This window comes from Strix aluco, chromosome 5, assembly GCF_031877795.1.
Source record: "Strix aluco isolate bStrAlu1 chromosome 5, bStrAlu1.hap1, whole genome shotgun sequence".
Taxonomy (NCBI): Eukaryota; Metazoa; Chordata; class Aves; order Strigiformes; family Strigidae; genus Strix; species Strix aluco.
The window spans coordinates 64,082,469-64,110,344 of NC_133935.1; the positions used below are offsets into that span (position 1 = coordinate 64,082,469).

At 38.8% G+C, this 27,876-nt stretch overlaps 2 protein-coding genes across 17 annotated transcripts; one reads left to right on the forward strand and one right to left on the reverse strand.

Annotated features, from left to right (window-relative positions):
• Positions 1-4,634: 4,634 nt before the first annotated feature.
• NDUFA5 (NADH:ubiquinone oxidoreductase subunit A5) lies at positions 4,635-8,556 on the reverse strand. Its single transcript, XM_074827615.1, has 5 exons — positions 8,371-8,556; positions 7,796-7,840; positions 6,074-6,190; positions 5,271-5,336; positions 4,635-4,842 (listed from the first exon to the last, which is right to left on the reverse strand). The coding sequence occupies exons 1-5, from the start codon at positions 8,389-8,391 to the stop codon at positions 4,741-4,743; spliced, it is 351 nt and encodes a 116-aa protein (XP_074683716.1). The 5' UTR covers positions 8,392-8,556; the 3' UTR covers positions 4,635-4,740.
• Positions 8,557-8,846: 290 nt separating this feature from the next.
• On the forward strand, positions 8,847-27,786 carry ASB15 (ankyrin repeat and SOCS box containing 15). 16 transcript variants are annotated; one of them, XM_074827620.1, is made up of 13 exons: positions 8,883-9,683; positions 12,649-12,743; positions 13,270-13,366; positions 15,662-15,718; positions 18,183-18,324; positions 19,607-19,659; positions 19,755-19,886; positions 20,302-20,460; positions 22,515-22,760; positions 23,392-23,563; positions 23,942-24,512; positions 25,089-25,242; positions 26,748-27,786. In XM_074827620.1, exons 5-13 carry the CDS (start codon positions 18,209-18,211, stop codon positions 26,918-26,920), a joined length of 1,776 nt encoding a protein of 591 aa, XP_074683721.1. In that variant the 5' UTR covers positions 8,883-9,683; positions 12,649-12,743; positions 13,270-13,366; positions 15,662-15,718; positions 18,183-18,208; the 3' UTR covers positions 26,921-27,786. The 16 variants fall into 16 exon arrangements, with proteins under 16 accessions (XP_074683727.1, XP_074683733.1, XP_074683721.1 ...); XM_074827626.1 differs by adding an exon at positions 8,847-8,869 and having other exon boundaries at positions 9,527-9,683; positions 12,649-15,718; XM_074827623.1 differs by having other exon boundaries at positions 8,883-9,156; positions 9,527-9,683; positions 12,649-15,718.
• The last annotated feature ends 90 nt before the right edge of the window (positions 27,787-27,876 follow it).

Here is a 27,876-nt window from a genome sequence, read left to right on the forward strand (position 1 = left end):
TTTAGAATAACAGCGTGAGGTCTCTGCTTCCACCAAACGCAATACACCTGACATCTTCTCACCGGTGTCAAACATAACGCTCCCTAGCGCTGCCAGCAGGCAGGCAGCGTGACTCTTTCCTAACGCAAGCCTCCGCAGAGCAGTATTACCCGCTGACAGCACACCTTTAAGGCTTTCCGTGCTGCCACTGACGTGACATGGGCTGGAAGAATCCAAACCCCATATTCATGACAAAAAAACCCAGCAGCAAACGGGAAGCAGCTCCCGGCCGGAGCCGAGCAAACGGGTGATGGCCTACCGAGCGCCCAGCTCCGCCGGCACCGCCGCGCGCCGCCCGGGGCCCGCAGCAGCCCTTAGCACGGGGCGCACCGGGGGCCGGAGGGCCGCGGCCGCTGCTCGGCGCCCGGGGGGGCTCCCCCGCCCGGCCCCGCACCCCCCGCCCGGCCCCGCGCCCGTTCCTTTCCCGCCTCGCGGCTGTCCCTGGCGGCGGCGCGTCGCGGTAGCTATAGCAACCGGAGGGGGCGGCGCCTCGCGTAGCCCGGGGCCGCAGGGCGGGGAGGGCCGGGGGCCGCGAGCATGCGCACTGGGGCGGGGGTGGCCGCGCGGGGCTGCACGTGCCGGGAAGGCCGAGAGGGGGGAAGGGAAGCGGTGGGACGGACAGAGGCTGACAGACCCTCCTGGCTCCATTCCACTCCTGCGCGGTTAACGGAGGCACCGCAGGGCTTCAGACCGTAGCACCAGCAGCAGCTTGTGGTTGCTGCCTCCGGGGCGGCCTTGCCCGACCTCTGTTGGGTCGGTAACTGCGCCGGGCACCTGCCAGTGTGAGCACACCCACGCTCCCGACACTTGCCCTGGCCTACGCTGTGATCCACGGCAAGGTGAAGATCAACTCTTAGGGGTTTATAGTGACCTTAATGTAAGAAAACACCATTTTCCCTAGATTGTAGCAGAAATTGTGCTAATACGCAAAACTGTTCCTGGATATTAGGAAGAGCGGGTGTGTTTGGATGCTGACAATCCCCACCATCGCTTCCCAGCTCCGTGTCAGCACGTCGCCGCACGATGTGTTCAGCTGAACAGTGGTGCTCTCCCCTGGAAAGTCTGCGGTTCTGGTGTGGAAGCAAAGTGGAAGCTTTGAGTGGAAGCAAAGACACACCAGAATTAAAACCACATGAAACTGAATTTCTTGGTGCTTAATGTGTGGTTTCTGAGACAACTCTTGCAAGTGTTTCAGCACGCTACAGGAAAACAGACTACACTCAATTCACACAACCATTTTAGAGCTGAAATACACAGTTCTGTGTCACAACTCTAGGAGAATCCTGAAAAATTTCTCTTTCAGCAGGTATATCCATAAAAGCATATCCATAGTTGGTAACAGTATCCCATGATCACTGTTACCAAGTTTCACAGACTTTGTCAGGCATTTGAACCATAGCCTGCTTCCCATCAAAAGGACAGAAATTTCCCATTACTACCTTTTCTCTAAATTTCATTCTCATTCTTTCCTATGCTCTTTTCTCTAAAACCTGGATCAAACTTGAACTCAGGGTGGAACAGAACCGGGAGTAACTCTAGAAAGACAGTATGTCATTTTGTCACTATTATATAGTCAACTTGATTAAAGATGCAAACACATTTTCAGTTTGCAAGATTTTACATTTTTTTCTAAAGAAAAGCATACATGCTGTAAATTTTTAAAAAGCTGCTTTCACTCATCCTCCCTTTGAACACAATCAGAAATTATTTCAGAGATTAAAATGGAGTCCTTTCAGAACACAACTACTCCAAATAGATTAAGCAGCAGATAGCACGTTAGGAATAACAAAAACCTCAGTACTACTGCTACCTGGCAATCTGAAAGTTGTTTTTCTGGTTTTACAGGCTCTGCCTCTATTATGTCCCATCCTTGCAAATAGGGCAATTTTCACTCCCATAATGACCTCAATCAGATGATCTCAAAGTGTTTTAAAGATCTAAAGTTTATTAACTCTTAAGTCTTTCAGTGATTTACCTTGCCATATTACAGCTGATAATGATGACATCCTTGGCATCATCATGTATTTCCAACATTGGTAATGGTGAAAAATCAAGTAAAATCATTACAGGTAGTCTCCAAATTATGCCTTGCTAGCACATTCATCTTAAAATAAATTATTTGCAACATAGTACTTCTAATATAGATTCTCTCTTGCCTGTAAAATATGTGCACTGTTTTCTTGCTACAGTGTGGATTTAAATATCAGATACACAGTTACAGAGTTAATAGCAAGGTAAAAATTACTGCTTCCCTTCCTGGCAAAGATGTATTTTTAAATTAGCCATGAACAAGGACGACGTGAACTACACAACACTGTACAAAAGTCATACACCGCGACATCTCAGAACTGCAATGCATTTTCTTTCCTCCGTTTGTTCTCAATAACTGCTATTTAAAGTCGATGCTACAACATAATACTAATTAATTTAACAATCTTATGTAGCACAGATGATTAATTTATGCTAAGATAATGAAATGAAATTTAACCAATGATAAAATAATGAAGTAACACATTTTGAGAATTTGATAAAAAGCTCAGAAGGATGAAAAATCCTTATTAATGATTCCTAGAGTTGGCTTCAGTAGAACCTTTTTAAGACTCAAGTTAATTGATTCCTAAATTAAAGCATTTGTAAAAGCTAATCCAGTGTTTCAGATAGAAAGATTTAGAAAATTATCCTATTTTGAGTCACATGAAAGAAACACATATAGACCAGAAAAAACACTGGGAATATAAATGAGGAAATAGAGCTAAAAAAAAAAAAATTCCCTCAAGGTAGTAAACAACTCATATTAGGGTCTGTACTGAGGACATATCTGTGCATTTGAGAAAGGGAGAAGATACGGGCACAGTTTTGATCAGTGAAACTCAGTTTTAAGAGACCAGATAGCAAATTTCAGCAGCAATTGGCCAAGAAACTTCCTCTCCCCTGCCATGAGCTTATAGGAAAGCTTTTCTCACACACATGACAAATATGATTTTGAAGTGGAGAAAATGAGCAAAAAGAGTTCAGTTGATGTCTCAGTTACAAAACAACAGAAAGAATTCCAATAGTTGTCACTATTCTGGCAACTTCCCCCACCCCCCCAAGTATTGCATGCCAGTATCATACTAGACTTCAGGGAGTTTTATTTATTTTTTATTTTTCTTTCTCTCACATCAGCTCAATAGTTATTACCTAAAACAATTTCTCATCTGACATCATTCGCCCTCATTAAAGTTTGTAATCCTTTAATGTTTATAATGTGAAAGTTGTGGTTAACTTTAGCGAAGTCCTCTTATGGAATGCCATCTAGTGGTTTTCTCTCAGAAGAGACCAGCTTCTGCCTTTTCCAAGGCTGAAAAAGCCTTCAACACCAAACAATGAGGCAAATTACTTTCCACTTTTTCAAAATCTAAAAATTTCTGTAATTATAGTAAAGAATGCAGTGAAAATAGTTGCTAGAGTATACCTTAGGTATACTGTTTTTCTCTTCTACTGTCCTACTCCCCAATACCTCGATTGTATGAGATATTATATAAAGATGTAAGTAATCATTAATAATAATGATGTTACAGGTAAACTTATAGGCCTAATGACTACGAAAAACGGCTATGACAAAATATGTAAGGTACTGCAGTGGTGCTCTATCATAAACGTTTAACAAACTGCAGATTTTTGTCATACAGCTATATTCCTACCTTTAAACTTGCGAGAACTTTATTAATGGTACTGAAAAAACATGAGTAAAGGCAAACTCGCAAAGTATCTTTAGAGCTTAGTTTGGCTATTTTAATCAGGGCTTATAAGCTCGTAAATTAAGTAAACAGAAGCTTGTAAGCTAAGTAAACAGAAGTTTTCAGAAGAGTCAGGCACTGTTTCCATTTAAATGTTTGAAAGAACCTAGATGTGTCAAGAAAGATCCACTATTTTTTTCATATTACTAAGTAACATTCAAGGTCGTCAATAATATACAATTAAATCTATAAAGTATACATGTTTATATACAAAGTCTTTGTAAGACCCCAGTACTAAAGTTTGTACCATGTGTATGATGCTAACATGGTAACCTACCAGCTAACCAAGAAACCTGTTCCTGCTGTCACCTTAAGGGGTGGTCTTCCTTCTCCCCCTCACCCCTCCAATCTTGGGTCTTCCCAGTGCTTCCCCTGAGTCAGAATTAGTGTTTATGTGGGCCGCGAAGTCAGCCAGTTCAAGACAGTGATTCAGCCGAAATCTAAAAAACTGTTATTTTTGGTAAGCCTAGTTTTCATTACATCAGATCCCCGATCTCAGTATCTGCATAGTCATAAAGACCCTGGCAGTGGCTGGCAAAAATACGCAACCAAAGGTGGGAGAGAAGAGCAGGATCATACTTTTCTACAGCTTTGATTTTGATTTCAAATGGCCTATAATACCTGTATTTGTTAACATACAAATACAGATTAAATAAAATAAGAAGGATGCAAATACCCTGTTAATAATAAATTACAAAAGGAAATAAACCAAAGGTTGGGTAGTACAACAGCTGAGAATTTTCTTAAAACCATTTTTTCAAGAAATTGGAAGCAGTCTTTAGATTACTAAATGTAAGTGGACATTGGGACGAAGCATGTTTTTATCAAGTTATTATCTTTAATTTAAAGACAACTGTCAGTAACAATAGATTAATAATTAACTTTTTTTTTTAACTTTCAAGAGGTTACACCATTTTGAACATTATATTGGCCATCTCCACTGGTCAGAAGGAGGTTCTTCAACTAGAGGCTCCCACGGTTTCCACTGTACCATTTTTCTTGCCAGGGAAAGCTCATTTTCAGCCTGTTAATAAACACCATACACAAATTCTTAAATTCTATACAATTGCCAAAGTATTAAATGACCTCTATTTCAGTTCATTATCTCGGTGATGTCACTACCTATCACAGTCACAGCCTACCACCAATTTAATCTATCAACAGCAAAAGGAACTGTGTGTTTTGGGGGTTTGGATTTTGTTTTTAAAAAACATATTGAATCACCCTCAAATACAAAGACAGGTTTCTTCACCTGGTCATTCCCAATGACAACTTCATACTCCCAGTCTATTTGGATTATCCCCCAATATTATTCAATCATCTGCCCTTTACACTGATTTAGACTCTGTAAGAAGGTATGCATGCTATATATGTAAACATAATACAGAAAACGTGTTCAGTTTTAGTACGGTCATCCCAATCACTACATGACGATTCATTTTCAGATTTTACCTGCACAATGACTTCTTCTATGTGACCACTATTCAGTTTGTCCTGTAGTTTTTGCACATCAGTCTCCTGTGTATTCAAATACATATAAAATGAATGCTTTGTTTCACTGAGAAGTAGAGAGCCCAGATAAAGCATGAAAACAATAATTTAACCAGATCACACTCTAGTCTTCCTCAGAACTACCATCAAATTAGCTGGCTTCTGTCATTTTACATTATCAAAGAAATCTCACACACTTTTCTTATTGGAAAACAAACATCAAACTCTCAGTGATAAATATGACAAACATACTATTAAATGACATTCAAAGAAGCATTAGCAGCTAAGGGCTTTAGTATATATCTTGTAAGAAAATTTTGATCATGGCTTTTTATAAAATGATATGCAACCTTCCAGTTATCACCTTACATACACAATACCAGTACAGCACAGTTTAATGTACCAAAAAGCATTTTAAAATGTCAAAGGCAAGGACTGTGCTATGATACTACATTGGTAAGAGAACATGCATCTTTTAGTGCAAGTGTGTGGAAACTATCACCGTTCTACGAATCTTAAAAAAAAAAAAAAAAAGCTTTCTTCTAATTTTCACAGAAAACATCAGTAAGAAATTATTCTTTTTAATATACCATCAAAATATTCCATTCAATAACAAAAATAAACCTCAAGACTTCCAATTATTTCAGAACTGATACCTGAAAGTTACATATACCCCAGAAAAATACCCACTCATTTTGAAAATCATTCTTCTCATCCTAAAAATCTTTTCATGTGTAACATTTATGAAACATCACTGTACTTACCGTTTGCACCAAATTAAATCGCTGATTTACAATCTGCTCAGTGTATTTCCTATATGCTGCATCTTTAGGAATATTTTGCAGGACACCAAGGATTTTTGTGTACAGTATTCGCAGGCGCTGAAGTGACCACAAGACATTGTTAGAATACACAAATAGAATTATTCAACTTCTTGTCCTACTTAACCTACTAGCTAACTATCTATACACAAAATATAGAGGGTTATGGTATTCAATCCAGATATGTAGGATTAACAAAATAACTAAGTCTGAACCACAGAACTGTCTTGGGTAAGACTGGGATTTATCAGGACTGAGAAGTTACCACTGTCAGATTCCTCAAGGAAAAAAAAAAAAAAAGTTGCAATCTGAAGTACATTTGATGCAAAATGGAAACAATAAAAGCTGTGTTTCTAATAGTAACCATACTTCTAAAAAATGAGGCGAATTCATGTCTAAACCATCAGTTTCTGAAAAATTACCTGGGAAAGATACAAAGAAGCACATAAGCTACCAAAGCATAATGAGATTATTTTTTTTTGGCACTTCTAATGCTGGTACAAAGCTCTGAGTGACAGACAGATCTGAATTAAACTAAAAAGTGAAACTTTTATTGCTGGATTTAAATGCAGTGATAAAGGACACATTGGGTTGAAGAAATTGCAGCTTTTGGGCCATATGTTGGCTGCATAACTGTATCTAACTGAAGAAGAATGGATATCATACAGGAACAATAAAAAATAGAAGCAGATACTGCAGTCAAAGAAATACAAAGAAGAAAAAACAGGAAATGAAAAGGGGACTGGCACAGAATCTATACTTCAACTAAAGCACTGTTGATTTCTTTACTCATGGCTTTATGTCACTGAAAAAAAAAAAAAATGTAGTAAGTTCAGCCAGAAGGTGTCTGACAAGGCTGTGGACTATGCTGGATTCATTTGTACAGAACAATAATGATTTTTTCTATGGTTCTTTTTGATAGTGTTCTTAACTTTTGGTGGCAAAACCATTTTTGAAATAGAATCATTGCATGGTGGGAAATTTCAAAGCATGAAGAAATGAATGAATTATTGAAGTCCTTTCAAAGCTCATGCCTCCTGAATAAGCAAGCAAGATGTGGCAAACATAGTTTCACTACTGAGCCTGTGGAGGTAAAAAAAAGTACTAAACTGCTACAAGAATCACTTAATGTGGTTCCTGAGAAGCACTTAAGTGTTCCAATCTCCACAGCGCTTGCCATTACAGGGCCTTGAGGTGGCTTTGCACCACATGGTTAGCCTCTATCATGTAAGGCTAGCCTATCCTCTTAGTATAGGTCTAAGTTATTTCAGTACTTGTTGGAAACACAACATAGCAAGGCAGCAAAAATCTGTATGCCTGTGATGTAGAAATTACAGTTATGAAGAACCAAATTTGAAGATTTCTTTGCTTTTGCACTGGAGAGAAGAGAAATTAAATACCAGTTCATAAAAGTACTTATACAAAGGAGGTTTCTGAAATCAGCACATGCAACAAAAAGTACCTGTGCAAAGTAACTCCTAATGATATGAATTAAACCTTTAAGAAGTAATTTGCTTCCTTTTATCGCTCTGGAACGTTTTTACACTTTCATTAAGTTGCCACCGCTTTAAGGTACACAGCGTACCTACATACACAAATATGTAACAAAAAGCTTTGATCTCCGTGACAATTCCCATTAAATGCAGAACACAACACGTGACATACCTCATGAGGGTTTTCAGATACAGCCAATCCTACAAGTCCAGTGGTCTGCACAGAAAGCATAAACATGTCTAACATACCAAAGCATGGAATCCCATACAGGTTATTTTGGTTTGGCTCAACATACACTTGACGGGGACCGTCCTGGGACATAAGCCTCTGCCTCCCACCACACGCACGGGACCCCACAAATTTGCTGCGTTTTGACCAGCGCACACGAAGGGGAGAGACAGCGCGATGAGAGGGAGCAACTCACACTACAAAGCGGCTGCTGCAAAGCCTCCCGGGTGGGGTGCACTCCACTTTACCCACCTCCTTCCTCCCCACACAACGAGCCAGCCCCCTCCGCTAAGGGTCGCTGCTGCCCCGCGAGCAGCTGGCGCCGGGCCCGCCGTCCCCCGTGGGCCCGGGAAGGGAACCGGGCCCTTTCCCCGCGGGGCGCCCCACTCTCACCCCGCCCCTCAGGCGCCCCCTACCCCCTCCCCAGAAACCTGCCGGGGCGGGGCGAGGCGAGAGCCCGCAGCGCAGGACGAAGCCGCGGCAGACTGCCAGGCTCAAGGACCCCTGCGGCGCCTCACCTTCCTCAGCGCCCCCGCCATGGCTGCGCCGCGCCAAACGCCCCGCTCCGCCACCCGCCGCCGGGCGCATGCGCGGTGCCGGGCGCGTGCGGTCGCCCGTTAGAGGACATGGCAAAGGACACCCGACCGCGCATGCGCTGCAGCCACCCCGGCTCCCGATCCCGGCGAACAGCGAGGCGAAGCAGGGCGAAGCAGGGCGGGAGGATGGGGAAAACGCGCATGCGCCGAAGCATGTGCACCTACCAGCGCATGCGCCGAGGCGAGGGCATTCCCCCGGCGCATGCGCCGCCTGAAGGTGGTGCGGAGGTTGCGCGCGTGTGCGTGGCGGCGAGCGCGGTGCGGCTGCCGTCTGTTCTAGCCGGCCCGGTGCTCGCCGCCGCCTCCTCTTCAGGCGGGGGCGCGGGGGAGGGTACCGGCTCGGCTCGGCTCGGCTCGGCCCGGCCCGGCCCGGCCCGGCCCGGCCCGGCCCGGCCCGGCGGCGTTTCACCCTCTGAAGAAAGTCTGTTTGTGGTGTGGTGTGGTGTGGCGGTCGCTGTTGGGGGCAGGCGGCTAGGCCCCTGCTATGGAACTGCGGGCACGGCAGGGCAGGGCAGGGCGCGGCTTGGCCTCGCCCGCGTGGCCTGTCCCGGTGTGGGGAGAGGGTGCCAGACCTGCTCGCAGATCCGCGCCTCTGAAACCATCACAGACTGGCCCGTCTGCAGTGTTTATTCAGGAGAGGCGTCTGATTGAAAGGCAGACCAAGTTTTGAAGCCCAGTGCTTTGAGATGTGCTGAGTATGCTATAGCAGTATGCTACAGTTAATGCTTTGCTGCACTTACGTAGATTTGAATATCCCTTTTTAAGTATAGGTTGACTGCGTGAAAGTGCTAAAGGTAGCTTATGGTCAGTTTGCAGAAGTTAGTTTCTAGATGAGGAATGCTCTCTTGAAAGATGTGCTTACTAGAAATGCATCACAGAGGAGTTGTAAGTGCTGTATGTTGTATTTAGATTTTCAGCATGTTTCTAGTAAAGATGTGATACGCATTTGATGTGTTTTGTGTGGCTGGTGACAGTACTCGGAATCAGCTGATTTTTGCCAAGTGAAAACTGCCAGTAATGAGTTCTCAGAACTACTATAAGTTCATAATTTCTGATTTATTTTCCAAATGTTTTGCAGAGTCCAAGTGTAGTCCAAGCTTCAGAGTTGATTTCAAAGCTCCCTTTCGTGAGTCAGTTGTGTCAAGCCTTAAAGCTTCAGAAGTATGTTTGGCTGCTGCTCAGAGCAGTCTTGTGTGATACGTACTTGGAAATAAAGCTGTTTATGTCCACACAAGGTGAGATTTTCATGTAGTAGATGTGATTTGAATATGTGTCAGCTTCTGTCATTCTTTCATGAAACACTGACATGTTCAGGGTTTGTAGAAGTTTCTAGTACATGAATTATAGTTTTCTGCAACATACATGTAAAAAAATAAATACTTTCTGATTGATAACTGATACAGTGTGTAACTAAACATTTTTATGCCTGGGAATAGGGTCTAATTTAGAAATAATGCAGAAACTTATAAACAATTAGGAGATTATATATTTTTAGCAAAATTCATATATTAAAAGGTTGTAACTGCATGTATGCTATCAGTCAAGTCTTCCCGAGGTTGATAATTTTCTACCTCTGAGACTAGTCATAAGTATTCTGGAATTTGTTTAATAAGCAGAAGCATGCATATACCTTCTATGAATTTTAACTGTGAGATTGATTTGACCAAGAAATTGTGTTAAAAATAGGTAATTAACTGCAGAATCAAAATTAAGGATCAGTGTAATAGAATATGGTAAATAGGTAATTTCTGAGTTAATGGAATGAGTTAAAGTGAAAAAAGTTGTAAAATACTGATGGAAAATAGAAAACTTAATTAAGGGACTTGAGATAGAGTGGGAGAAAACAGCAATAAAAAGACAGTTTAATTGACTTTATTGGTGGAGATGAACACGGTGTTCATCTGAAGATCCAGTTGTCTTACCTTTATGGCCTAGCTGCTAAGTTAAAGGGTGAATTTTGCATAGTGAGTAAGATTTGATAATAATTGTGGTGTAACTTTATATAGTATTTATTCTGGACAAATTTATAATTCCTTTGGCCTGCACCTGAGGTCCTCTTTTCTATAACTGGTAAGCAAATGCAACAAACTGAGTTTCAGAATATCGTAGAGTTCTCCCTGAAAGCCAGTCTTTTAATAAGACATGCACTACTGCCATTCCACAACTAAAGCAAAGTTGTTAATACAGTTTATATCAGAATTCAGAGTTTGTGCTTCACCACTTCCACGTGTTCTTCAAGATTGCATCAGAGAGACCTGGGGTTTCTTTCCAAGGCACTGAGAATCTCTCTTTCATGTGAAAATTACATTGTTTAAAAATTTCTGCCTTTTTTATTGGATCATCCCTGCATTTTTACCTTCTCTGTGATGGTCCAACGAGATGATCTATCTCGTGATTACACTAACCGACCACAGCACAAAGTGTTCTGTGCCTGTCAATCTTTAGCCAAATTAGCTCAGTTAGCATCGTTCAAACAGTAGTTGTGTCTGTTTAGACAACCCAAGTATGTAGGTGTCTTTGACACACCCTAGTACAAAGAGTAAAAAATAGTAAGCCATGTTGATGAGATGGTTCATGAAATCAATCCAGAGTGACACAGTAGGAAGTTCCTCAAACTGCCAAACTCTGTTTCAATACGTATTTTTTTTTTAAAATATAACAACTCCAAGACCTAAGACGTATTGTCAGAGTACATTCAGTAATTATCTGGTTTTGAAAACAAGCCAAAAAAAACCCCCAAAACCACCCACACAGCATTTCACAGATAATATCTGTTTAGCACTGGGTACTCTGTTAGGAGTATTATCCTGTGTGTTAATACGTAGCGCGTAGGCACCCTAAGAAGGCCTTGCTATAGCTGTGACTTCTCTTCCCTTTTTGGTCTCACCAATGAATTTATCTCACTGGGAAGTCTTGCTAATTGCCATATGATTTGGTATCTGGAGAAGAGTCTCATTTATTCTGGCTTTACGTGCATGGAACATAGTTGACTGATGGATTTATACCTTTTAACTATGCATGAGCAGAATCAGACACTTTACATAGCAATGCAAAATATTAAAAATATCTGAAAAGCTAAACAATACTGTGCTCATAATGTGGACATGTAGGAGTTCTGATAGTGTCCTGGTTATGTAAAGGAAATGAAAGAACTCAAGGTAAGCAATTAAAACATTTGTGTTGTGTATATGTATTTATACATTCTAGGTATTTTTTTTTTTATTATATAAGAATATATTTCTGTTCTTACCTCTTAGTCAACAGTAGAGCAGGGTCTCAGCACTGTTTCTGTCTGCGTCTGTTCTGATTTTTTTGGAGGCTCTCCATGTTTACTTAGGTTGCACTGGCAAAAGAAGTTGCAATGAGTATTTATCGTCATTAAATGGTTTTCTTGATCTTGTGTCCAGAGATGAGATGCATGTAGTGCCTGACTTAAGCTTACAGTTTTACGGTTCTATAAATGCAAGTGAATCATGGGGCACAGAAGAGTTCACAGTGTACAATTTCATTTCATCAGAACAATTAAAGATAAGTTGGAAGTTTGTCGTTTCACTTAGTTATATTCCCTTATTGTCTGTTCATTTTGGTAAAGATAGGAACTAATTGGTTAAAACTAAAACAGGACAGAGGTATTGCATCAGTGATACGTATCGAGCTTCTTCCACATCCCGTGCCTGTGATTTAACTTGCTGGGTACTGCTATTCTCAGTGTTACTCGGGTTATTCTGCTTTTGCATCACTGCTCGCTGTGGTGCTGTGCCTCCTGCTTCTTTGTCCAATTTCAAGTTACTGAATCTAGTCAAATAAGTACTATAAGTGGCTGTCATTGAATCTATGAAGCTTTGCATCATAGCAGCCTCAGAGGGAGAGATTAGTGTTTGGTGATGTGATATGGCGGGATCTACAACTAGTTAAACGCTAAACCTTCTCACAGATTTGTTTTAATTTAGGTGAATATGTTACCAGATTTTGTTAATGTAGCCCTTGAGACTAAGTTGGCAAATAATTTATTTTCTTAATGAGAGTTGTTGAACCAATGAGGGCACAGATAATCTTATTATACCGTTCAGACCTTGTGTTACATTTGATGAGATTTTAGAGAAGTCATGTGTAATACTTCCCTGTGGGTCGAGTCTGCTTATGTTACAGTTGTACAAGGTCAGACCTTAATTTATCTAGCAACTGCGTATTTAATTTTAGAAGTATCACAGGACACATCAGCTTGCGGGGCACCATTCCTGGCGGTTCAAAATGCAGGCCCCAGAGTAACAGTGGCAAGATAATGGGTTGAAAAGGTGAGAATATATTATGTGCTCGCCAATTAGACTAACAGAGAAATAGTTTAAAACTGTAATATTTAATAGACTTGAGTCCAAATTTAGACTGCTATTAATTAATTTATTGCTATGAATAAGCTCTTTGCATGCCTAAGGGCCTTCTATTTATAGAGAGCAAAGCTAGGATTGTCTAGTTTATTTTAAGGATAAGAAATTAGAATAACATTAACACTGACATAACTTTAACTTTATGCATTTAAAAGCAATGAATGCTTGATACACTTCTTTCACAGGAAAGATGCAACTTCCATGATTAGCAAGTAGTTCAGATTTTTTTTGATTAAGAAACACTAACTTAATTTAAGAGAGCAAAACTTTTTTCTTTTTTAAGGAAAACAGCAAGAAGTAATGTCTAGTTTTTCAGGCATAAATGGAAAAAATACCAGAAAAATATCAGACTACTTAGAATGTTGTTTAAGGAAAATATTCTTGGTAATACAAAAAGTAAAACTGGCTTAGACCAAGCATCTGCCATTGTTTCTAGTGATCTAGTGTCTGGGTCTGGTAAATGCAAAACTTCCATAGGTGAATGGAAGAAGATTTTGCTGCTGAGCTTTTCAGCCTTTCCATTGCAACATCAGGTAATGTGGCAGGGATGTCTTCTGCTGCTGGTCAGTGTACCAGCCGTGCTGTTCTATTCCTCTGTGATCCTAGTGGAACATCCATGCTTCAGTCAGACCTTGTCACCTCAGCACAGCGTATTACCAGCAGTGATAGAGCAAATCAGGCTCTCAAAGCACGTATAGACCCCTGGCAGTGTGTCCAGCACTTGTGCTGTGGTGAGCTGTTTGCCTTACACTTACTCTACCATATCACAGCCACTTGCTACCTTACTGGCTTTCTCATTCTATAGTATATTCTTAATTTTTGTAGGTTAAGATAATTTGAAAACAGTACACCCAACAATTCTGAAACACTGCTCGTCTGAGACCTTTCTGGTTAAGTGTGTATTCAGGTAGAGCTCTGTGTTGCCTGGAGCATGGTCAGTCTGGGGAATACAGCAAAGCAGGAGATTGCTGACCAAATGGGTATGGTTGTTGTATGACCAGAAAAAAGAAAGCAAGTTTCTATGATGACCTGGAAACTGATTTCTTCCTGTAATCTGGAGATAAAGGTGAGGTAGAAAGGCAATACATTTTTTCTGAAAATAAAAGGATTTTCTTACTAAATTACTGTCATGCAAGATGCTCTGTGCTCTTAACTCTTCTTGGAATCAGTGATGTTGGAGGGTATTGATCACCTCACAGGACTAAACTATAAGTGAACATCTTCATAAAGATGCTGTAATATACCAGAAGAGCCTTTTTTCAGAGACTTTGCAATGTGAGGGTCTAATCTAAGGCCTATATAAGTCTTCAGGAGTCTTTTTGGTTCAGGCTCAAAGATAAATATAATATGATTGACTGTAATGTAATAATGTTCAGTTTCAGTTCTCCTAAGGACAGCAACTTCAGTAGGGCTTGCAGGGCACGAAGATCCACCCATGTGAATCTGGTAGGGTGAGCGTGATTCATTAAAAAGATGCTTCAGAATTTCAGCACTGGCACGAAGTCTTCAAATGGAGGGTTTTCAAAACAAAAGATGTGAAGAAAGGGAAGATAGCTTCTGTTTGCCTTTAAGCTGTTGTTGAGGAAATAGATTAAGAATTTTACATTTTTTCTTAGTAAATTCCTTAATTTCTTTATTCCCAAATTTCCTTAATAAATTTTCTTACATAAATTAACTGTTTGGTCTCATTTGGAGCACCTCCCAGCTGCCAGTGAAATGTTTAATTTATTCTAAAATGTACTTTCCTTTTAGCTGATGGTAGGAGAGGTTGTAGATATGTTTATTTAGATACACCTCTATAACTGCTAGTCCAAGAGAGATTTTATCTGCTGTCTAAAAGGTTTGTCAGTCTTCAAAACAGTGCATATTTGTGGGTTAAATGATGGGAGCCTTCAGGTGCCATCAGAATTAGAGAAGTGTTTATGAAAATGTAAAGATAAACGCTCAAAAGAACCTTGACTCATAATTCTCCTGCCTGTCAGCAAAGTGCGTTGCCAGCAAGAGATGAGGAAAAGAGGCTCAGTTTCATGGCCTTACTGATGATGGGAATTTTACATTATGATTTAGAAGAAACTTGTGGCAGCATTTAAAAAAAAAAAAAAAGATGGTCAGCTGCTTTGTTTTGTATAGCTTTTTGAAGTTGCTGCTTTGTAGTACACCTTGGGAGCTTGACATGGGATATCTTCCTTTCTGCTAAAGCAAACTATATTTAAAAAAAACCCCCAATTTCTTAATAATTTTTTTTTTCTGCGACAAACTTGCTAGGCTGTCATAAGCTTGTTTGGATCATAAGAGTTTCAGAACATCGTTATCATTGTTTTTTAGAATTACAGAGAAGTTCATATTGTCCATCCTGTTCAACAGGATGTCAGTCAGTCAGCATTATCTGTAATTTCAGGAATCTTTTTTGTATGAGAAGTTCCACCTAAACTTCAGTATGCCAGAAGATAACTGTGAGGACTTCTAAGCATTAATATGTTGTGCAGCAGATTTAACGTCAGGTAGCATGTGTAAGGTTTTGGTACGTGTGTCTGCATTGTGCTGACCAGTTCATCAGTCTGACTTGTGTGTGAAATCTTTTGGACTGTTACGCTGAAGCCTTCACAAAAGGAAGGAACAGAGAGACCTTCAGAAAAGCATTGTCTTTTATGAACAACATAAATGTCTATTCTTCTAAGCCTCAAAAGAAAATGTGTCTGTGAATATTTTTTATTATTATTTGTGGAAGATTTTTACAATGAGAGGTGGCAGTTCAAGACCAAAGTTGTATATTTTTTCCTTCAAAGAAAACGGGACTGAAGTGGAAATTTTTGTCCAATTTCCTTCAGATTGTCCATCCTTGCAGTTAAAAACCTGGGCCACAGTTCCAGCACCTACTGAAAGAGGTGAGGAAACGTTATGTGGGAATCCGAATCCAAGAGACCTTTAGCTTCTGAGTCAACTTGACTCTACGTCCTTACTAATTTCATTTTGGTTTGCAAGCTGTATAATAATACACCAAGTAGTAAGGTATTTGTGGATGGGATTATAACCTTGGCTGTGGTACATTGATTGACTTATTATTTATGGGGACAATGCAGAAATCAGTCTAAAAAGAAGTCTGGTTAGCACTTTCCCTTGAAGATCATTTTCAGAAAACGGCCTCCACATATTTTCTACAATGTTCCTCCTCTGCAAAATGTCTAGGACAGCACACAATGATCGTTCTGTGAGAAACATACCATAGATGCTTAGTATAATTAATATTTGTGCAACACTTTGATGATGATAAGTGTTCCGTGTGGTAGATACAGTACGTTAGATACAGTACGTTACTGTGTAAACTGTAGGACTAGTAGTTGGAAACTTTTTAAAAAAATAGTTCAGCATCTAGTGTCCTAAGTCTGATTAAAGGACAAATGTGTTAAGCCACTAAGATCAAATCAAACAGAAAAACGTTGGCAAAACCCAAAGCAAAGTCCACTTGTGAAAACCTAGGTAGGTACAGCTAGGCATATATTAAGTTTTTGTTCCTTATATATCTTTTATGATATATATGATATATAAATACTACATTTTACACTTCAAGAACCTACAGGAAGATGTTGTAAAGAGCAACATTACTGAGCTTCCAATTATAGTTATAATTTACTAGCAAGGCATTCAGTTGATGTGATATCAGTAGCAAAAAGCATAGTGAACATAAGCCACAGTTAAAGTTGGTGATATGAGCAGACTGAATTTAAGCTGGTGACTATAGTTAAAAGGTTTGACATATTCTGTTACTGATCCACTGAGCCTTCCATCTACTCTCACACCTTGAAAATAATAACTGGCATGGCTTGACCATCACCCGGGTTTGTGTTCCAAACTCCTGTGAATGTCCATTAAACTTCGTGACTGCGGAAGTAGTGCAGAGACTCGAAGTCCTTAGTCTGCTTTGATAGACCATGCTTTAGCAATGTAAAAATAAAACAAGATTTGCAAGTGCTTGTGGTTTTGGTTTGTGTTTTGGTTTTTTTTTTTTTTTTTTAATATATGAATGACCACTAAAAGTGATAATGACACGAGACCATTGTAATGTTTTGTTGTACAACTACCTGTCTGTGAAGTCCAAAAATCTTGTACACTATTACAGTAACATAAAGTAGATTTTGCATTTGGTATTGTCTCCCTCAAAACCCTTATATTTTCATTTGAGAAAACATCCCCATTCAGCTTCAAGAGAGGAGAAGTGAATACAGGTTACAGCTGAAAACGTTTCATAGAATCAGAGAATGGTTTGGGTTGGAAGGGACCTTTAAAGGTCATCTAGTCCAACCCCCCTGCAATGAGCAGGGACATCTTCAAACTAGATCAGCTTGCTCAGAGCCCCATCCAGCCTGACCTTGAATGTTTCCAGGGAGGGGGCATCTACCATGCTTGTGGGCAACCTGTTACAGTGTTTTACCACCATCATTGTAAAAAAATTCTTCCTTATATCTAGTCTAAATCTACTGTCGTTTAATTTAAAACCATTACCCCTGTACCCTATTGCTGCAGGCCCTCCTAAAAGGTCTGTCCCCATGTTTCTTATAAGCCCCCTTTAAGTATTAAAAGATAATAAACTGCATTCAGAACTGGATGATGTGTCACCATCTAAACTGTAATGACATGCTGTGGGCTTTGGGACGTCGAAATGCTGTGTCCTAATGGCACTGGTTGGTGGATCCATCTTGCATCTGCTGTCAGTGCCACCCTGTGTGAAGGAAGTGGGAAAAAATGCTCTTTCCCCATACAAAAGACCAAGTTAGTTCAGAATTTCTCTGAAATAATTTGATGTTTGTGTAAATCCTGAATAAGTACAATGTGTGAACACCCTTAAAACTGGTTGTGTGTTTAATTCTGAATTGCAGATGCTCTGTAAATAATTCTTAAACAATTTGAGTGTTTCTTTTTTGTGTCTAAAATTTTAAAATGTATATGTTTGTGTTCATTAATTCTTTGTGAATGCCTGTGTTTGATAGGAATCATTCATGAGGTGGTAACTTTGTTTACTGTTCATTATTCGTGCTTGTATGGAAATCATATATTCACTGACTTGATGGCCACAGCTTTCTAAAGGGAAAAGGTTCTTTTTATGGTTTACAAATTGTCCAGTATTTGTCAGTAGATGACAAATGTAGTGTGTGAACAATAAAGAGCTTTTCCCAAATGGTGTGTCTAGACTAAATGTTTCCAGGGTTGTTTTCTATCACCACTTTTAAACAGGAATTCACCAAAACATTATTATATTAAAATAAATTTATGGAAACACCTGATTTTATTATAAAAAATACCTTAAACAAGATATGATCTTTAGCAGTATTTTTTGTGTGTATTTCAAAATAGCTCATCATTATAGCTCACTGTAAAAAATGATGGATGAAAGAGAAGATTTGGTTGAAGATCTGCTCACTGAGTATGCCATACAGCTTAGCATTCAAGAATCAAATGGGGCCAAACCACCAGTGTCTTCCAGCTGTAATGACAGGTACTGTCAATTCCATGTGTTAGAGATTATGCCATATTTTAACAGTGTTTTGAGACGTCAATATTTAGTGCCTTATGTTCCTAGTTTGACTATTACTCCTTTTTCTCAGTGGAGCGCTGTCTGAAGCAATGATTGAAAAGAGTAAACAAAATAGAAATGTTGATTTTGTTTTTCTCAAACATTTCTAAATCTCAAACTTTAAAGACAATAAATTTGGATTTCTTAGTAATCTGTCTGCTCTGTAACTGTCCCAGTCTTTCTCTATGCACTTGGATACATACATGTGCAGGAAAAATCCAAACCAGAACAACAGCAAAACCCACAGGGTTTCATATATGACATTAATGTTATGGTTAAGAGTGGTTCCCAGGATTAGGAAATGTAGGGCTCAGCTGAGCTATGTGGGGTGATGAGAGCTTAGGGAAATGAGATTCACGTGGCTAAACTAATACTTCCCTTGGCCTTTCAGGCCATTTACCTTCTTATGAAAAGTGTACGTGTCAGGCAAAGCTAAGTTTTGTCTTAAGTTGTTCAGCAATAATGCCATAAATACATTTTGTAGATTGCTCTGTCTGAAATGGAAGGATGTAGAACTGTAAGTCTTGAGGACTGTTAACCTTTCCTTATTTCCTGTGGGATCGCATGAAGGTTTGGGTCGTCATGGGGCTGCTGTTGTAGGACTGAAATCTCCCTTTTCACTGAAAGCTCTCAGCAGAGCCACTGGGTACTCATGTTACTTAGCTTCTTTTTTGTTTAATTAAATCTGATCTATTTTTTAATATGTTTTTATCATCAAAATAAGGAACTAGCAGACACCAGCCTTTAAATTCCATCTCATGGAGGTTTAAATGATATTGTTAAAAACATTACAACTCTTTTTCAGGGAAAAGGGTACTACTGATGCCATCAAACTCCCCTTCATTGGTTAATATTGACATTCTGACGCCATCACATTCTCATTCACTGTCTAAGGTTTCTGAATCTGAAGGGCTTGTTTCTGTAGTGTGGGGCAAATACAGCTTTTTAGTCCATGTCAGATTTCTTTGCCAAATTAGGAGTTTTATCACATCAGCCTGCATCAGGAATTGTGCCTAACTCAAGAACTTTGGATACTCTGAAGGTCCACAGAACAGGCGTAACGTAAGGTCACAAGGCTAATCAAGATTGTAGTTGATGTATTCAAAGGAAAGTTGGCTCAGATGAGAACCAAATGGAAAATATTGAATAAATAATGCATCTACTTTTTGTTTGTATTTTCTATTTTCTGCTCTTTTTTGGATAGTTTTGTACCACCTAGTGAGGAAAACAGGAAAATTGTAACATCCATAAAGCAAGGTAAAAACCCTAAAATAAAGTAGTCCCTTCACAAGACTGAGCTTACCATATATTATTTTTCCAACTGCATCTCATTTATCTGTTGGATTTTTAAGGTCAAGTATTTGGGCTCCAAGAACTTGTGAAACACAAATATGCTTTGGATGAAGCTGATGAAAGAGGGTGGTTTCCACTGCATGAGGCTGCAGCTCAGCCAATTCAGCAAATACTTGAAATCATTTTAGATGGTGAGTAAGGTAAAAATATCCCACAAGATAAGGGGAGCAGTACAGAAACAGCAATAAACAGCCATCCACAATAGGCTAGAAGTGTTTACTAAAAAAAGTACGATCAGATCCTCCATGGAGCATCTTGGGTATGTTGTTTAAATATTCAGGCAAATTTTCTTTTGGGAAAGTTGCATCAATTCACACCAGCAGAGAACTTGGACCGTTTTTAACATTTTGTTCAGAAACCTACAGACACAGCAAAAATTAATGTTCAGCATTCAGTGTGTTTGGAAGTACTAGTTAGGTTAAGTTAAACATAATTACAAGTAATTTTCATAAAGGCTTAGTATTTAAGGATTTCTGGTATATGTGTTTGTGTTAACAGCTTTGTGCTTTAATTTTGTTTTATCTTTTCTCACTTTTTTACCTCTAGCATCTTATAAAACAATGTGGGAATACAAAACATGTGATGGAGAAACACCATTAACTTTGGCAGCAAAAACTGGCTTTGTGGAAAATGTAAGAACGTTACTGGAAAAGGGTGTTTGGCCCAATACCACAAATGACAAAGGAGAAACTCCACTTCTTATCGGTATTTGCCTCTTCTCCCTGGGTTTAAGCAGAGTGAATGGCAGCGCTTCCCCTCTACTGAGTACTCACCTGAGTACTCCGGTGGGCTTGTGTGGTTTAGATGCTGGTCATCTTTTTAGATGAAACTAAATGCCCAGCACTTGGTGAAATGTACCCAACGTTCAGATCAGCACTCATTAAGCTTTAGGTGATCACTGAGCTTATCTTAAAGATTCTCCTTCAGGTGATCGTTGAGCTTCTCCTAAGAAAATGGGACCCATTTTTTTGTTCAAGGTACCTTCCTGTCTCTTCAGGTGCTATAAGACCTTTAACAACCTGGTCCTATTTGACCATCTTAAGGTACAAGTACGATACAGGAATAAGCTGTTGCTTTAACTTGAATGTACTTTTTCTGGAGGTCTGGAGTTTATTGGAGATTTTTAGTTTTATTAGATGATTTCTTCAGGAGGAGACAGGTATTTTCAATTTCAAAATCTCCCATCTTATTTCCCTCCCCTCTTGCACTGAAAATAAGGTTCAACTACGTTTCTAGGTAATACCCCAGTCTAAAGAAAAGTGATTCCTTTGAAAGATTTTATGGTATTAGTAGACTTAAATAAGCTTTACTGTACAAGAGTAATTTAGCTATATTAGCTTTAATTTCTGTTGAATGTCAAAACATCTTTATTCTTCTGAAGAGAATCAATCTGTGAAATTAATACAATATAAGAAAATACAATATATAATACAATTATCAGTATTAAAATATTCAGTTCTCTGAATTGTTAACTTTCTCCAGATGTGATGACCGTATTAACATTTTAAGACCCTGAGGCATTTCTAGAGGGTTCCTCTGCAATGTCTTGCTTTGCGTTGTTTCAGCTCTTTTCAATAATTGTAAGTCTGTGAAACTTTTAAGCTATTTTCAGCCCTTGCTTTTAATGAATCCTGGAAAGAGTTAACTAGAGCTTATGAAAAGGGTCTTTCTCCCTTGTAATGACAGTTTATTATCCTAAATATTTATCTGTACAAACTCCTGAAAATGAGGTTTGTCAGCTCTGTATTGTTTATGTGATCCTTTTTATGTTTTTGTGTCACTTAGCACTGAAAATGTGGAAGTAGATATAGTTCATCATACATTTCAATCTTAGTCTCAGTGAAATAGAGATCAGGTGCTTAACACTTAATAGATGATGCTCATGATTTGGTTACTCCTTTTAATATTAAAGCTCTGGATTAAAGGGCTCTTCAGCACAAAGTTAAATGCTGAAGAGGTATCTATCTAGTGGGATGGCTTCTGCTTCCAGGTACATTTAGTAATACTTTACTCCAAAGCTGTTGTGGATAATTATGAAGAGTGTTACCTCGTAAAAACCTTCTTACTTGTATAATGGGACATTAACAAAAGTTAAATTTACTAACCCTATGACTCTGATCTCCTTCAGCTGCCCCACCAGTCAGTAGAGAGATCTGCTATTCCAAAGGGTAGTTCAGAAGTAAAATTAGACTCTTACTCAGGATCACTATTTTATATGTAAATAATTTGCAGGTGTAGTTATCCATGAAAATTTCAAACCTGGAACTTCAAAAGGGCAGAACATGGCCTTTAAATATGACAAATGTCAACTGTAATTTGGCTGACAACAATACATGCTAGGGTTAGAGTTACCAGGTGACAAAGTCACAAGTGGAATTTTCTGGGAACACTAGAATGTTTGCACCAACTTTAGAAGTAAGGATCGTATTCGAATATTATGTTATTTTTATTGTTGCTTTTCCTTGTGATACACCTCCGTCTGCTTTCTCAGAATCGAAGAGGTGCTGCTTTTGCCCTCCATGATCCAAACTGACGTATTTTCTAGCTTGTGTTGGTTTACCTTGATTTCCCAAGCAGCTGATGTTAGCATTTATTTACCAGTAAATTGGATTCCCAGAGTTCTAGGCCTGGAAATCTTTTTAATTTCCTCATATCAGTACACAAGGAAAAGCTTTTCTAAACTTATTAGATCTCTTTAACTTTCATGACAGCATAACTGAAAATGTAATTTTATTATTCATTTTTTAAATGTCTTTAAGCTGTAAGAAAGGGCTCTTTTGAAATGGTATCCACTCTGATTAAACACAACTGTAGTATCCACCAGCCGTGCGTAAAACGTTGGTCAGCAATGCATGAAGCTGCAAAACAGGGACGCAAAGACATTGTTGCTCTTCTTCTGAAGAATGGTGGAAATGTGAACCTTAAGGATGGATATGGAGTAACACCATTAGGTGTTGCTGCTGAATATGGTCACTGTGATGTGCTGGAGCATCTTATTCATAAAGGTATGTAGTCAGGTAAAAGGGAAATACACTTCTGCACTGACATACGTCTTGCCTGGTTGCTCAGGTGTTTTAGGGTGATCATGGAAAAGGAAGGAAAGAGTAGTGATGAAGGAGAAGATTTGGTTTCTTGGAAGGAGAGGAACCATATATGAGTTTTCCTGCTAGACTGGAGTGATGCTTACACGTTTCCAATAACGCATGTGAGAGGAGTGGCAGAGTTGATAACAATCCATTTCAGTCAAGGAGGGACTTACTGCTATACAGTAAGCCCTCTATTTCTCTTTACTCCCCTCCCTCCCCTTCCTCCCTTCCTTCCTTCATTCCTTGTACAGAATTATATTGGTATTAATTAATGAAATGAAGTATTTTTGAAATATGCCAGAATTTTTGAAATACTCAATTATAACACACATGGTCAAAGCAGATCCTGCTCAGGTGATCATTTGAACATGTATCTGTACAAGTCTTGTTCTGCCTTTGAGTTTTAAATTTGTCACAAGAAGTATGTCTTATTTTAGTAAAGTTAACTTAAATATGTCTGAAAACTAAGAGGAAAGTACTCTGGGCTTGTTTTTATGATGATCAGCAAATAATTTTGGATATAATTATAAACTCTGTATCCTCCTTCAAGGTGGAGATGTCCAGGCCTTAGCAGATGATGGTGCCTCAGTACTGTTTGAAGCAGCTGGAGGTGGTAATCCAGACTGCATAGCCCTTCTTTTGGAATATGGAGGAAGTGGCAATGTGCCTACTAAGGCAGGACTGCTTCCCATACACAAAGCGGCTTATGAAGGACATTACCTGTGAGTATGAGCTTGGACTTACATTTTCTTTGAGATGCAGTGTGGCACAAGGTCACATTGAAGAAGATTGTCATAAACTTCCAAATGTATAGATCATTTATATTTCAGGAGTGCCTGTTATATCAGGTTGATTTAACTTTTAAGTGTTTTTTAGTGTAAACAAAGCAAAATGCAAAACATACTCCTTAGAACTAAGTTAAAACTGCTGAAACAACTTAAACGCAAGGTCCTATTTGACAGTTCTCAAAACTGGCATTTCTGTGTTTGGATCTTCCTGTGTAAAGTGTCTAGCTGGTAATTTAGTATACAGCTGGATGAGGGTCATTTTCTTCACGCAGGGAAGCGATGCCTAACTAGTTTTATTTACTTTTTTTTTAGGGCCCTGAAGTATCTCATTCCGGTCACGTCCCAAACCTCAATCCAGAAAAGTGGGTTAAGCCCTGTTCACTCCGCAGCAGATGGTCAGAACTCGCAATGTCTAGAGCTCCTCATTGAAAATGGTTTTGATGTCAATACTCTCTTGGCTGAACATATTTCAAATAGTTATGATGATGAAAGAAAAACCGCACTTTATTTTGCTGTTTCTAACAATGACATTCTTTGCACTGAAATATTGCTCAAAGCAGGGTCAAATCCAAACAAGGATCCTTTAAATTGTCTTCTTGTGGCAGTGAGAGCTGGCAACCATGAAGTTGTAAGGCTGCTTCTGTCTTACGGAGCAAACGTCAATTGCTACTTTATGTTGGTTAATGATACGCACTTCCCCAGCGCCATTCAGTATGCTTTGAATGATGAGGTGATGCTGAGGCTGTTGCTCAATCATGGATATAATGTGGAGATGTGTTTTGACTGTATGCATCAAGATATCTTTGGAAATTCTTTTGTGTGGTCAACTCCAGAGGAAGAGATTCTCCCTGGGTGGACTTCTTCTGTAGTAAAGGATAATCCAGTAAATACATAACCTTCCTTCCTTCTCTTCATTTTGCTCTTTTCATTAGCCAGCTTTAAACATTCCAGATGATTGTGCAGAATTTAAGATTAGCATACTAGCAAAATCCTTTTTTAAAACACTCTAAAAACAAACCAGCCATTTTTCATTTTCTACTCTGAGACAGAGAAATTTATGTTCATAGAGTGGTTTTAGTTTGAAGTTCATATGTTAGAGATTTAGGAAAGACATTTTAAGAAATCATGAGGCAGGATTCTGGAATTTCTGTTTCTGTCCTAACCAACAGAGTAGGTGTGTTTCCAAATAGGTATCGTTGTTGAACAAAACAGTGCCACAATTTACAGCATTGTTATAATTATTACTGGCTTTCAGGCCTATCCAGACAAACTAAAGTATCACAAAAGCATGGAAGAAAATTGCTTTTAAAGTAACCTACCTAGGCATCAATTTATGACTGTTAAAGGTCATTGCTAATACTTTGTTGAAATTATCCTGTGTAATTGCTTTAAAATGTGTTATTTTGGCATTCCTCTGCACAGATTTTGAAATTACGACTTGATGTGTTTTCCCTTTCAGTTCTGTGACTTTATTGCTGTTCCTTGGTTGAAACATTTAGCAGGAAAAGTGGTTCGTGTTTTTATAGATTACATGGATTACGTTCCTCTATGCACAAAAATTAAGTTTGTCTTAGAAACACAGAAAGAATGGACAGAGATTCGTCAGATATTGGGTAAATATCTAACTTACAGTTATTGATGTTATGATTTACTATAGGTGACTTTAATTGCTTATGTGAGGTCACATTCATCCAAAGTGTTGTAGCAGTCCCAATGTGTACTACCTAAAAACCAGGTTGTGCCTGTCATCCAGTCCTCACGTTGGGACAGATCTTTACCTATTGCCACTGGTCATAAGTTAGTTAATCGGACTGGAATATGGCAAACATGCACCTGGTGAGAATTAATGTCATAAGGAATGTCACTGTTGTGTGGGAAGCCCTTTTAGTTAAGCAAGACCACTGAGGTAATTCTCAAACTCATTAACCCATGTAACACCAGTCATTGCACAGCTATGGGACACAACTTTTTTTATTGAGGAATATTGCTCATACTTCCATCCTTCTTTTTGCTTCCTTGATCTCTCAAGTCTATTAATCATTCAAGGATTATTGTAAGAGCATGTTTGAGATCCCATTATGTTCAAGGTGCTAGGTGGTGACAAAGAGTGTGCCATCACCAATCTGTGTACCATCATTTCCTAACACCAATTTACATGATAGACATCTAGAGTTGCCATTACTAGTACTATAATTGCGTAATATGCATAATTGCATAACTTTACTTTTGAAGTTCTTCACATTAGTCTGGACCTTCTACCATTGGTGACACCAGAGTCACCCACCTTAGGTGAAATGACCATGTTTCACCTATCTTAACTTAAAGAAATCTGTTGGGGAATGTATTAAATGTTCTCTTTGCATGAATTAATTTTATTTGACTTTTAATTTTGTTTAATTTTAAATAGAATTTGATTTAACATCAGCTTTTAAAAACCAAAATATTTAGGTTTAAAACTGGTACCCTGTATTTAAGTTTGCTTCAGTTATTTACATCGGCATGCTGAGGAACTCCTTTTTGTTAGTGTCACAGGAACATCCAAATAATTTGCTAATCTTAACTATGGTGAAAGTTTTTGTTATGTTCAGGAAGGCTAAATTAAGCTGAGCATTTTGACTGATGTATATTCTGGTAAGATGTATTTGTTTAGAAGACTCAACAGGCCCAAGCATGGTAAAGTCTGGTCCTGGTGCCTTATTGATACAGCAGAAATGGAAGGTGCTGTGTCTGGCCTCAACATGCAATTTTTAAGATGTGCACCTAGGGAAAGGAGAGATTGTTCATCAGTTACCATTGATTATGCTAAATAAAGTCCTGGTTTAGGTGTTCAGATGAGTACTTTGGAGACAGAGTACAGTGTGCATATTTCCAAAGTGAGACAGTAATGTTAAACAGACACCTGACAGAAAAAGTTTTGCTAGTAACATCATTGTGTATCATCACAATTCTGATGTGAAAAGAATGGTATTTTATTCAGAAGTGGCAAAATAGTAACATCCCAAGGAAATAGATTTTTATATTAATTTTATCAGAGCATGTTTTGAGATTGTGAACTAGCTTACGATCATTGTTAATGGCATTGATTTTCCCACCCTTTTTCTCTCACTATTGTTTTTAGATAACCCTCGCCCATTGAAACATCTGTGTCGCCTGAAAATACGTAAACTCTTGGGGTTAAGGAGACTCCAGAAATTGTCATCCATGAAGAAGTTTCCACTTCCACCAGTTCTCAAGAACTATATCCTATATAAAGAATATGATCTGTATGGAAAAGGGATACATTTAGAATAGTTTTTAAAAATAACTGTGTATAATCTGTAATTTGACTCATTTCTTCACTATTTTTTACTAGCTAAAGAGCTGCTTGGTGTTTCAGATACATTCACAACATTATGATATTTGTCAATAGTTGTTTTATGGGAACAAATTTTTCTTCAAAACTAGCACATTAAAGCTCATGTTTTAGCACAACATTGTACTATCTGAATATAGACTAAAATCATAATAAAGACACTATAATAATTATGTAGAACAGTACACTCTAAATGGGAATTCAGATGAATGAAGGATAAAAGAAGAATTTTCATGATGGACTTGCCAATTAAGATGAAAAATACAATTGCTGCTCTCATTTTGTGGCATTAGTTTATCTATAAAAGGAAGTAAATCTCTAATTTAGCTTGGCAAAGAAAGTTAAACCATTAACTTCACATCTGTCATGTTATTGGCCTGAAATGTAACACTTTGAAGATCATGGTCCTATTATAAAATTCTCCAAACACTTAAAAGATTCTTTTTAGCTATTTTTGCAAAGTGTTTGCTCCCAGATATGACTGCTGTGTGTGCCAGTACTGCATGTTTCAAGGCTTGGCAAAATTTGAGGGACTTTAAGCAGGCTGTTTTAAAGAAAGAGTAGGTTTTGATGGACAACCAAACTAGGAAATGGAGCAGCATATCCACTTGGTTGAGAAATGTTGCAATGTTGTAGCTTTAATTATGGTTCCCACAGAGTTTTGACAGAGCACTTCTTGACCAGACTAAACAACACCCTCAGTCATGCTGTGATGCACTTGGCAGTATGCTTCTGCATGTCTAGAGAAAAACACATCCAATTAAATCTTCTTTAAATTATTCTATTAAAAGTGGATTGCACTTACTCCCTTTGCTGTTCTGCCATCCCTTCCATCTCGGGGGGGGGGGGGGGGGGGGGAAGAATCGAAACCCTCTAAACGCAGAAAATATTTCAG

Excerpts from the sequence above, each read along its gene's own strand:
- NDUFA5 (XM_074827615.1), bottom strand. The coding sequence starts at position 8,391 with ATGGCGGGGGCGCTGAGGAAG. Across the intron at positions 7,841-8,370 it reads TGGCGGGGGCGCTGAGGAAG|ACCACTGGACTTGTAGGATT; the intron begins GTGAGGCGCCGC and ends CTTTCTGTGCAG. Across the intron at positions 4,843-5,270 it reads TAGAAGAAGTCATTGTGCAG|GCTGAAAATGAGCTTTCCCT; the intron begins GTAAAATCTGAA and ends GTTTATTAACAG.
- ASB15 (XM_074827626.1), top strand. The coding sequence starts at position 18,209 with ATGATGGATGAAAGAGAAGATTTGGTTGAAGATCTGCTCACTGAGTAT. Across the intron at positions 19,887-20,301 it reads ACTTGAAATCATTTTAGATG|CATCTTATAAAACAATGTGG; the intron begins GTGAGTAAGGTA and ends TTTTACCTCTAG. Across the intron at positions 24,513-25,088 it reads CTGTAGTAAAGGATAATCCA|TTCTGTGACTTTATTGCTGT; the intron begins GTAAATACATAA and ends TTTCCCTTTCAG.